Genomic DNA, 12,873 nt, shown 5'->3' with positions numbered 1-12,873 from the left:
TATCAATGATTTTCATATAATAATAATAATAATACATGTACATAGATAATCAATTACAAAGTAACTATAATGAAGGCAAGATTAATACCTCGATGTAATAGATTTTCAAGTTCTTCAATTCTTTCTTCATATTCACCCAATTCTTCTCTATGCCTACGACTTATCTCTCCTAGTTTATGCTGATGTGCATCTTGTAATACTGACAGTTCATGTTGATGAACATCAATTTCCTGACTTAACTTCTGTTTAAGCTCCTAAAAATAAAAAAGAACAAAAATCAATCCTCTTTTAAGTCCAATAAGTAAAAAAGAATATAAATCAGTTATTGTTGTCAGTTAGTTTTAAATTATTATATTCAAACACTAAAATATCCTAAATATTTTAAGGTTAAGAATAATTTTAACTCAGAACTTAAATTTGAAATGATCTGAAATCATTCTTTCCAATGAAGATTTCAAGGACAGAAGTTTCAAGAGCAGAAGTTCCATGTTTAATGGAACAAGAATAAACTCTAAAATGGCTTTGGCTGACATTTCGTGACTTTTCTGTGGTTATTTACATGTTTTATTATCCTTGGTGTAGGCTGATAAAATTTTCCTTGTGCATACACCAACTGATTGCAAGGCAAAGCTACTCTAAAAGCAAGTTGGTTGACAAAAGGAAGAATCAAAGTATTTTTAATTACTAAAATAATCTCCCAAGTGATATTCCATATATAGATATAGAACTGACTATATAAAAACTTATCTAAATTAATTATGCTCAATAACAAGTACCCAGAAGTAATTCATACCATAAAGACAATTCATAATATGCAGTATCCACATATTATCATACATACGTATATACAAATACACACATAAGTGTTTTTTTTGAAAGAAAAAAAACTGATGCAAATTGGAAGGATTCTACTCCTGGGACAAATTAATTAATTTGTGATTACTTATTGCTATTAATTGTTTAATTAATTGTAATTAAATAAATTAATTCAGTGAAATTAATTTCACTGAATAACATACATTATAACACTGAAGTAATCAACACTTGCTCACCTGAATGGCAATTCAGGCAATTCAATGGAATTCTTGTTGAATGAAGATAAATCATATAGTCAGTCAATCTTGGTCAAAATATATAGCCTTATAAATTTTATAACTCTGAGTGAATGAAAACTACTTATATTTCTTTAGTGTTTTAAGAGTTACAAAGTATTTAAAACAACCCTATGATTTAGAAATAAATGTATTATTGAACCCATTTCAGAAATGGAACTGAAGCCTAGAAACTGAAAGGTAAGGTTACTTATCAGTGTCACACAAGTATCAAAGCTGGGGCTCAAACTCAGGTCTTTCCAAAACCATGTCCAACATTCATTCCAGTGCAAAGTTTGAATCACTAATGAATTATAAAGTGGCATCAAATGAGACTGTCTCAGTGTAAAGACTAATCATTTAAGAAGGCCATTCCTGAACTAAAACTAACAAAGGCATAACTGTAGCAGTGCCTCATTAACAAGTCCATAAGAAACCCATGAAAAAAAGCTCATCACAGACATTAAGAACATTTTTCAGAGTACTAAGGTAGAGGATGGTCTCTTTGCCAAGTTGTACTCTGCAGAATTTTCGACTTTCTCACTAAATAAAATCTATACCTACATTTGATAAAAATCTTGAAGAAGAAGAAAAAAAGTACTTCCCTGAACTCATGTTAATGAATAATTTATGACTGGCCCTACTTTTAAAATTTCAGAAAAATATTATATTTTTGAAGACCACATGTTATACCCATATAAATACTGTGTGGGTGTGTATGTGTGTGTGTAAACAAACACAAGTACAGTATAATGTGGAAATCATTACGTTCAAAGAATTGTCTTTTTATGTACCTTGAACAGGGAACAAAGATGGTATGAAAATACAGATAGGAAATAAGCAAGCATTGTAGCCACAGAATCACTTATCATTAATTCTCTGAAGTATAATTTTAACAGAAATTGGATTATACATTACGGTACATTATGGCAGTCCATTTACAAGAACACTATCTTACCTTGATAACACTCTGAAGTTTACAGATTTCACTCTGATCAGAGCTATTTGTTCCTTGTCCTTTGGAAGACTGAATTTAAAAAAAAAAGAAGAATTAAGAAAACATACTTTTCTATATTGATTTGTACATTAGTAAAAAGTTAAAACACTATCTAAAAACAATCCCATCCAAACTGGTTTTTCAGCAAGTATAAAAACATCTCAAAATATTAGAGAAATTGTTCTATATCTAGACATATCCCCACCCCTGGCTCATAAAAACACTTTCATGATCTCTACAAGAGATCTTCCGAAAGATGCCATAAAATTCTTCAGCAAACTTAAATAATTTTAATTACACAGCTTTCACATCATCCAGAATGCACTGAGCACTATGGTAATTATTACAGAGAATACAAAAGAATAACAAAATACAATCCCTACCTAAAAAGTCCATAAACTAGCAGAGAAAATGGTATTTCTATAAAGATTAAAGTTAAGTAGAGAAACTTTGGATTTTCTTGATGAGTAAGTCCTGAAAATGAAACTGGTAACAATTTTTTTAAAAGAAAAATATGGAAATGCCAAATGTAGGCAATTTTAATACTAGCCCTAATCCTGTAACAGATATTGTATAATATTTTTACATAAAGGATTTCTTGCTCTCTACCTAGAACACCCTTTGGTTCTAAAAATGAACAACAACGTAAAATAAGTTTTAGTTATTCACTTTTTACTTAAGGCATAAAATCTCTCATTAATCTTCTTCCCCCTTTAATTCTTACAGTACTCAAAGATCTTGTGCATTTGTCAAATCACAGAGAAGCAATCCCTAAGCTTCAATATTCTAAGGAAATGAGTTGGATAAACAGATTACCTTTTTATATGGTTTGTTTTGGAGGGGCATTAGAATCTCTGGTGTTTTTAAAGAAAGCATAAGTTATAGGAGTATTAACCACAGATACACATCCTTATTTTTAGCATAATTGGGAGAAGTTTTTTTTTTTTTAATATAACTGGACCACAATCACAAAAGCCAAATAAATGAATTATATTCTCAACTTCAGCATTTTGGTATCTACAATAGTAAACTAATTCCAAATGAGAAACAACCCAATTTTTCTGAAACTAATACTTCAAAATCTAAATCATGATTTTCAAATTATGCTCTACTGAACCTCATAGGCAAATAGGTTCCCTGGAAAAAAGTGAGGTCGAGATAGTGATGGTCTCTGCTCTGTTATCTTAAGTCCCACCCTAACACTGCACCAGAAATTAAATAATAAGGCATGAAAAATAATACAGAGGAGTCTCAAATCTTGCAAAAGATTTTTAATCTTACAAATAAGTACTCAAATTCCTTTTTCTTTTCTTCTAAGAGGTTCCAGACTTGTGACTTCACTGGTATGGGGAATGTGCAGCAAGAGAAAAATCCTTCTGTCACTGTAGATCTGCAACTGCTCTGCAATTTAATAGTTTAGAGAGTTGCCCAGGGCACTGAAAGGTTAAGCAACCTTTTCAGAGTCACACAGGCAGTTCTCATCGGTGGCAGAACTTCAACATGAGTTTCCCTGACTTCAAGGCTGTCTTTCTATCCATTATTCCATGTTGTTTCTCATCACTATTTCAATTCATATTGATAAAAAAAAAAATGTATTTAACCTGAGCAATATGTCTCCAATGGCCAACTTCAGATTCAAGTCTTGAAACTTCATCTGACAATCTGTTTATTTCTTGCTGTGACCAAATTATGTCCCCAAAATCCATGTCATCTCCACGGAAGGCTGACACATGATGACTAATTCCAGGAACAAAGGAAGCTGACGTAGTTGTTGAAGGTAAGCTGCCAACTTCCAAATGTGCTGATTGAGCAGCTGTCTGCAACTTCTGCAACTGATCCTGTAGCGCATTCTGCCTAGCTTTGAGATGGCTGACTTCCACCTACATATTTATAATGTACATTTTAGTAAAGATATTAAGGATAACAACATTTGCCATTTTATAATAGGTTAACAGTAACAAGATAGTAAAATGACTTAAGGTCAAAAATTCGCACTGCTCACTAAGGAACCCCCAGTCACCTAGAACCTCTTAAACTATAGGATTTCCTTTATTAATAAAGCAACTCAATATGATATTCATAAAAGTTAATATTTTAAACACATGTCAATTTATATACTAAAACTGCAGCAATGAATTTCCTCAGTTAGTTATGGATTTTCCATATACTACTAAAGAAAAAATAAGGTCAGAAAGATGACAGGTAAACTAAGTCTGTTTCTATATATGTAAAACAAAGCAACACAACCCTCCTTCATTAGCTGAGTTATTTTAAGTAGCTATGTTTTTAAGATCTAAATCATCCAGATAAAAGTATCAATTCTTCAGTGCTATAAACAAATATTTTTCATTTAAATGACTGTACTACACACACTCTCTCTTCCCCCCTCCCCTCTCTCTCTCTCTCACACACACACACACACACACACACACACAATTCCCCAAAATCTAACGTAAGAGTTATGTTTACTTGTTGCTTCCTTCATTGTATTTTCCTTAAGACAAACAGAATATAAATGCATGGAATGTTCTACATGTATTTCAACAAATAATTTTCTGTTTGTAGCTACTCTCTAGTGGAAACTTAATTATCATATGTTAACTCATATGAATTAATTCACATTTTCAGAAAAGATATAATTTACATCTTTTAGGGACAATATAAATACAAGGTTAAGAGCAACATGTAGATGATTAAGAGAAAACTTAAACCAAGAGAACACTGAAAGCATTCAAATGTTATTTTCTCTCTCAGCAAAGCAATGGAATACATAACCATTGCTCTAAGTTTGTACAAAGTACATAGAAAGGCCTTATAGAAATCATTTAACAGAAATACAGTAAGTTATACAGCTTCAAATACAAAATATCTCTTTTGTCATAAAGAATATTTACATATCCAAGAGAAAAATACCAATATGCCCCTATAGAAAAAAAAGTTTTAAAAGCTTACATTTATCCTAATATGGCACATTTATTTTTAACACAGAGTATCACTAAAAGATCTAAAAAGGAAAACAACCAAGTAATCAATCCCCTCCTCTATCTCCCTCAGTACTCTCCCCACCCTGAAAACCTAACAGTTGGTTACAAACAAATATCGTTAACCATAGCTATGGAAAATTCAAAAATAGAAGACATAAGGGTATGGCTTCTGCCCTGATGGAGTTGACAATCCTATAAGTTCATCTAAGAGTTCATGAGCTTTTGATTCAAACTAACAAGTTTAGTCAACACTACTACTAAGAAGAAAAGACCATAACAACATAAAATTAATAGTTTCACTAAAATAAAGTCAAGAATTATTGAAAGTTCAACTACATTATGCTCAGTTTGCCTCTGATTTTTATAAAGAAAATTAACCAGTCAAAAAGTCTAGTCTCTCTACCAAGATACAGACATGCAGCTCCAACAAGGTAGACATCTCAAATTAGAGGACCCATAGGCATGTCAAACTCAACAAGTCCAAAACAGAAGTTATCATGTTTCACCCTAAATCTTCCCTCTTCTAGGCTTTTCTGTTAACTGTTGAGAGTACCATTATCCTCCCAGTCACCCAGGCTCACAAACCTAGGTATCATTCTCAACTCCTTACTCTCACTCACTCCACCTATCAAATTCTTGCCAAATCCTATCATTTCTACCTCTACAATATTTCTCACATACATCTCTTTCTCTCTATTTACCTAGCTACCACTCCAGTTTAGGCCCTTATCGCTTCTCACCTACACAACAGTTGGCTTCTAACTAGTCTCTTCAGGATTCTACCCTTCTACCAAGATTCAGCCAAAAAGATTAATTTTTCTGAAGCATAGGTCCCTACATTATCACCCCTCCTACTCCATGAGTTTCAGTGTCTCCCAATTATCTCCAAAAACAAATGTGAAGTCCTCTCTTTGGTGTTTGAAGCCCTTCACAACCTAGCCCCTACTTACATTTCCAGTCTTACACCTCACTCCGCTCTCCCTTCACACTATGATACAACTAAGCCAGTGAACTTTCTGTTCAACACAACACTCCATCTCCAGTCTCCGAACCTTTGCACTGACTGTCTCACATTTCCGGAATGCTCCATCCCTTCACTTCTATTTCCAAGTTTCTTTGACTTTCTTTAAAACTCGGCTCAAATCTTGACTTCTTCAAAATTACTTCACCAGGACTCCCAGCTGCTGATGACTTTCCCTTTCAGATTATTTTCATCTAATCTGTATATATTTTGTATGTATCTAATTATTTACACATTTTTCCCTTCCTTAGAATGTGAGTTCCTTGAGGTAAAGGACTATTTTTTGCCTTTCTTTGCATTCCCAGTGTTTAGCACTGTGTTTGGTACGTATTAAATACTCAATAAATGTTTTCCTGACTTTGAAAAAAAATCTAAAATCTAATAATTCATTTTATTTTTCTGCTATAATATTAGGAACTCTCAAATGGACTTGAAGCACCTAAAAAACTGAAGACCCATAGAATTCTGTAGTTAGAAATAGCCTCAGAGATTATCTAGCAACCCCTAATTTGAAATATCACAAAATATTCAGCAATTGCTCAAAGTTACAGAGCTATTTCGTAGCCCAGAAGGGAATTAAAAAACCAAAAACACTAGTTTGCCTGCCTACTGAGAGTTTTATCTCTATGGTTTTTGTCCGTGTAGAGCTTTTTGGAGAAGACCTGCAACTCATTGATTTATAAAGCTCCAAGTGAGAAAATTTCCTCTACCAAAGCAGATGAGAACTTAGTCTGCAGTTTATAGTACTGGAGAGTTTCCTAGGGCAATGAGAGGTCAAGTAACTTGTCCAGGATCACACAGTCACTATGTGTTGGAGGTGAGACTTAAACCCAAATCTCCCTGACTCTGAGGCTACCTCTCTAGATAGTGTATCACACTGCCAGAACTTTAAAATTCTAAACAACAAAAAAAAGCTAAATAAAATCATTTTGATGAGGTTTGTTTAGTACAATGATAACTCCTCTTGAAAGGTAGATTATTAATTATTATTAATTATTTATTAATTAATTTAATTATTTATTAATAAATATTATTTCATTATTTATTGATTTTTAATTATTTATTGATTTATTAATATTATTATTAAATATGATTATAATTATTATTAATACTATGACCTGAAATGAATTAATAGAATCAAAGAAACTTGGAGCTAGAAACATTAGGATTTAAGAGTTCTTCTAATCCAACTCTTTCATTTTACAGGTGAAGATGCTGAGGCCCAAAGAAAGCAAGTAATTTACCCAAAGTTGTGTAATTTAATGTCCTATAAAATAGATCAGGCTGAATTAGCAATAATCTAAATTTTAAAATGTAAATGCATCTTCTACTAAGTTTTTATGTAATTAGCATGAAATTAAATGAAAACTTTTAATCTACTTAGTATGTTTCAACAAAGCACATAAATTCTTCCAATAGCAGAAGCTGAATTTTTCCTTTACCTCTTTCTGCTGTAGTTGCTTCCGGTAATCTGCAGACTGCTGTTTTATTTGAAGCTCTGCTGCTTCATGCTTCTCTTCCAAATCACTACAAAGTTTCTTAAGTCTCTCATTCTGTAAGGGAAGAAAACGGTATATTTGAAAAAAATGTGTTAAGTCAGGAATAAATATTAAGATACTATTCTGTATTATATTAATTTTCAAGGTAGTTATTTTTCATATAAAAACTCAAAGTTTAATGAAATTTTATTTACTATTATCATATCAATGTTACAAAGGCAAAAAACAACATGCCTTTAACTAGCTGAATTTTGAAGCAAAATAAATTAATTTTCAAAAGTTATAAATATAGCAGCTTATTTAATACTTCTCAATACAACAGTGTTAAATTATATTAGAAGAATGGAATATGTTTAACTAGTATAAATCTATATGAATTTAAGATATGAAGTAATATATTAGTTGTACTGGCTAAAATATGAAATTAGTTTAGCCCATTTAATGTAATTCTTTTTTATGTAAAAGAACACAGTCAAGATAGTGGAATTAAAACTAAAACCATGCTACAAAAGACAGATTTAGAAGTTACTACCATCCTTCAAGCTATTTTATTAAGATAATTCTATGCTACCAACACACATGCACACACTTTTACAACGGCAAATGAATGTCCCTGACAATAACAGAGAACCCAGATGGCTAAGAAAGCAAGATATGGAGTTAACAGGTGAGGGAAGAAAAGGTTCCCTCACCTGTTCTCTATTTCTATTCCATAAGCATTTCTAAGTACCTAATATCTGCAAGGGGCTGTTCTACATACTGAGCATACAGAGACAAAAACCAAACAATCCTTGTTCTCAGGAAGCTTATGTCCCTCTGGTTGTGAGACATGCGACACAATGGCACAGGAACTCCCAGCATGGCATGGCGCGCCTGCATCAAAGATGACACTATGCTCTACGAGCAAAGCAGAATTGCAATGGCTAAAAAAACATGAGATGCACAAATTTAGAGACATCTTCACTCCAAATGTTCAAATGGACTATTTGTGCCTGCCCTGTAGTAGAGCCCTGAGAGCTCTAACTGGTTTAATGAGGCACAGTCAGGTACACACTATACCCTGACCCCAACAGTGATGTCATTTTAGTGCTCTCTGAGCACCAATGGCAACAAACAACCTTCTACTGGTAGAATAAGACATGCACACTGACAAGGAAATAAAAGAGAGTTCAAAATCATTCACATCATATCCAAAAGAGGATCAGTATGTTAACAAAGAAAAGAACTGAGGTCCAAAAAATTTAAGCTATTTTAATTAGCTTGCAATGTAAGTTTAGAAAAGAATCAAGAAACTATGGTCTCTTAACACCAATTTTGGATCACAGAATCATAGAGCTGGATAGGACCATCAAGTCCAATCTCCTCTTTTTAAATATGAGAAAAAAGTGCCAAGCACTGGGCTGGCATTCAAACCTCACAGGTCCCAACTCCAAATGTACCATTATTTCAAAACTGTACCACACTACACAAAAATAGTTAACAACATTTAACTACCCTTTGGTTATAATAAACGAGGAACTTCTTTTTTTCCAAATTCACTGACTTTTTCTTGGTTCTTATCCTTCTTAACCTTTCTGCACCATGTAATACTACTAATCATACCCTTCCTCCTGGACACTAATTCATTCCTAGGCTTCCAGAACACTACTCTCTGCAGAACCTCCAATCTCTATGAATTCTTTCTCTGTTTCCTTCACTGGTTCATTGTTGTTCCTCTGCCTTCTATACGTGCTTGTCCCCAAGGCTTTGTCCTCCGGTCTGTCCTCTCTATATGCTTTAAGTCCAATTTTTAACTACCTGATGAACAACTTTATCTGGATGACCTGCTAACACTTTAATCAATAAGTCCAAAACCAAACTCATCTTTCCCCTCAATAAACTTCTCTTATATTCCTTACTTCTACTGATGGTATCATCATGTTCCCAGTCACCTAAACTCCAAACCTAAAAGTTATCCTTAACAGATTTCTACCTCTCCCAACAATCAACCAGTTATCAAGTTCTATTAATTTTACCTCATGCATCAGCCCCTTCTTTCTACAGTCACCATCATAGTTCAGGCCCAATCTCTCACCTGGACTATTACAATAATCTACTACTGGCTTTCCTGCTTGCAATCTATTCCTTTTCTAAACTACCTTTCATGCTTGTTCTACTTTGAATCACATTCGGTTGTATGCACACAGTATTCAATATACAAACTATAAACTCCTTAAGAAGAGCAAGGACTATGTCATTTTTTATCACTATATCCTCGGAACCTAGAATACTCCTTGTACACAGTTAAGTGCTTAAAAAAATTTGTTGCCTGAAAAAAATTATTAATCTAGGTTTTTTTCTATGCTTTCTTGCCCCACATCACTATGCTATCTCTTAAAATATTTTTTAAACAAACCAATCATATCTGAAACAATAAGGCAGATACCACAGGAAAACAAAATCTAGCCATAAAATCTACCCTATAAGCTTGTTATCTGAAATAGTTTCTCTGTTTGATTGTCATTAGACACCAAGACTTCAGCTTCAACTGTTAGTTGCAAATGTGAACCTCTGAAAATGAACTAAATGTGATCCAGCACACTCTCCTCCTATGCAATTCTTGGTCCAGCTCATTGTCAATTTGTAGTTATCTTACTGAAAAAATAGCTCAATAGTGTGACCACTACCACCTACAATGTGACTACCTACAACCAAATTTCCTTATATCTACAGAGAATCATTGTCCAACTATTAAGTCCCTCCTCATCCTTTTCTTTCTCAGGCTAAGTAATCAGAGATCTGCCAATCTTTCTTCATAAATTCTTTTTTTAATTTCTAAAATTACTTTGTGGTTCTCCTTTAAAACCTTTCCAAGTTATCTATGGACCATAGACCATAAAAGATATAGACTTAACAAGTGTCTGCCTGGAGCTAAGAAAATTAGCTTGTAGCTCCAACATTTTCTATTCCATTTTAAGTTGGGAAAAAATATAAAAAGAACAAGCAAGAGAACTGCATTCTCAAATTGCTAATTTGAGGTTATGTCAGCTTTATATTTCTAATAGATGAAGATGAAGGTGAGAATAAAAGAGAATAGTAAATAATAAGAATATATAAAAATTTTTCTTCATACATAAGAATCAAGTAAAGCCAATTTTCTTTTATTCTCTTTCAGTCCTATATGTAGCAACTTCAGCAAGATGGTACAGGAATGAAATATCATAAGCAATCTCATACCAATGACACTTAAAACAGGGATTCTTCACATGAGGTCTCTGAAGTTATTTTTTGTTAACATTTTGATAACGAATTCAACATACTTTCTTTTATAGTCCTATGTGTTTTATGCATTTAAAAATATTATTCTGAGAAGGGGTCCATAGGATTCACCAGAATGTCAAAGAAGTCCATGACACAAAAAAGGTTAAGAATCCTGTAATATGTGATCACTTCCCATATATTTTGACAACAGTATGCTCAATTATCACTACTGATAGGGCATTTTGCTGTCCTGGGTCAGTAATATGAAGACCAACATTGCTTAGAAAGACATATAAGAAAGGTGAAATGGAGTAAGTTCACACAGTTGAAAAATCTATAATTCTCCTTACCTCTGCCCTCAGGGTTGTATGAATGGCTTCAATTTCCTTCATCCTAGAACTGGATATTTGGAATTCTGCCATAGTAGCTGAAAAAAATAATAGATCCTAAATGTTTTCATCATTGCTATATGAACAAATAAATATAGTTGGTGCTACATCAAACATGTAATGTTAAGAGACAGATGTGAAACCTAAGAGAATACCTAGTCCAACATCTTTATTTTGCAGATGAGGAAAGCAAAGCCCAAATGTTAACTGACTTGCTCAGATCTAATTTAGAAGCACAGCTCATTACAATTTGGTGTGCTTTCTACTGTATCACACAGTGCAACCTTTTCCTGAGTCAATTTTAAAAGTGTGAAATGAGCATAAGACAAAAACCGAATGTCAATCACAACTTTGGCACTGCCTCCATAAAGTTCTCCTTTATGATATGAAAGAATTAAAAACATTCTTTTAGCCTGGTGTACCTAACACTTGTAGTAGTTTTCAATACTCTATATGGTTAAAATACCTTGGGTATGTCTCACCCCTTTAACAGTAGATTTTCAAATAATTCTGGTAATTGTAAACATCATAACTATAACTGACATTTTACTGCATCGTTCAAGGTCAAATGCCAGAATTTTTTAGGGATGTCCAAAGCCTTGTCAGCCACATAATGACTTAGAAAACCACAAATTAACATTATTTGTTTCCGTATTTTATACAGAATTTCTATATATCCTTGTACTACATTTTGTTAAACATTTCCCAATTACATTTTAATATGGCTCAGCCACATCTGAAAGTTTTGTAGCAAGTTTGATACTTTTGGTTTAAGTATTCAGATGTAACTACCTGCATTTAAATACTTAATCATTTTTGTTTTTAAAGTGACATGCTGAAGTCATCACCACGATGTCATACTCCTATGGGCACTAAGTAAATATTAAATTCCATGTGTTACAGAAAAACAATGGCCAGGCAACCAAAGATGAAAGCTCTCAGGGAATCTAAATACATACATTTCTATCCCATTCCAAGAAGGGCTTAGTGAAAAGTATTATTTTATTTTATATGTTAGGTGGATCAATTCACCCAAAATTGTGAAACTGAATCTTATATATCTTTTATACACTTTTAGATTTAAAGCTAGATTTAAACGCTTCTTTCCCCACAGCCTGCTGCGCCTTCCTAGTAAACAGCAATCATTTAAACAGGGGTCAACACAAATACTCATTGACTTTCATTCAGTCTATTAAAAGTGAAAGGTGACTTTAAGCATAGCTAACAGTAAGAGGCATGTATTTGGCACCATAAGACTTAGGTTCAAAATCTGACTGACACTGACTATAGTCTACCAAGCCACCAAACTTCTCCAAGCACTGATTTCCACATCTTCAAAATATACAATTTTAGAAACTGTATAAGTAAAATAATACTTGTACAAATTACCATTAAAGGTTATGTAAGGGAAAAACCTAGTAAGTCTGAAAGCATTATAGAAGTATGAATTGGGCAAGTAACTTAAAACTCTTTGGACCTCAGTTTCCTCAGTTGTAAAATAGAGGGATGATGGTATTTGATGCTACCCTACCTACTTCACAGAGGTATTAATTGTTTTCCTGTCTTACAATAGTAGAAGTACTTTCTCTTTACTTATAAATGATTTCAAATGGCTCTCCCTCCTTACCTTCACCTCCTAGCCTTCCTTGAGA

The 12,873-nt window shown here is 33.1% G+C and overlaps 1 protein-coding gene across 1 annotated transcript in view; it reads right to left on the bottom strand.

The window, feature by feature from the left end:
- The window catches only part of TRIP11 (thyroid hormone receptor interactor 11), a 93,808-nt gene that overhangs the window by 69,492 nt on the left and 11,443 nt on the right, over nt 1-12,873 (bottom strand). Inside the window, exons 2-6 of the mRNA XM_072625062.1 lie at nt 11,183-11,259; nt 7,536-7,646; nt 3,690-3,968; nt 2,050-2,118; nt 89-254 (exon numbers count right to left, since the gene is read on the bottom strand). Coding sequence (XP_072481163.1) covers nt 89-254; nt 2,050-2,118; nt 3,690-3,968; nt 7,536-7,646; nt 11,183-11,259 — 702 coding nt within the window. The remainder of the gene's footprint in view (nt 1-88; nt 255-2,049; nt 2,119-3,689; nt 3,969-7,535; nt 7,647-11,182; nt 11,260-12,873) is intronic.

The sequence above is a fragment of the Notamacropus eugenii genome, chromosome 7 (assembly GCF_028372415.1).
Source record: "Notamacropus eugenii isolate mMacEug1 chromosome 7, mMacEug1.pri_v2, whole genome shotgun sequence".
Lineage (NCBI taxonomy): Eukaryota > Metazoa > Chordata > Mammalia > Diprotodontia > Macropodidae > Notamacropus > Notamacropus eugenii.
Note: the sequence above shows the minus strand (reverse complement) of the source record. Positions and strands in the feature narration are given on the sequence as shown.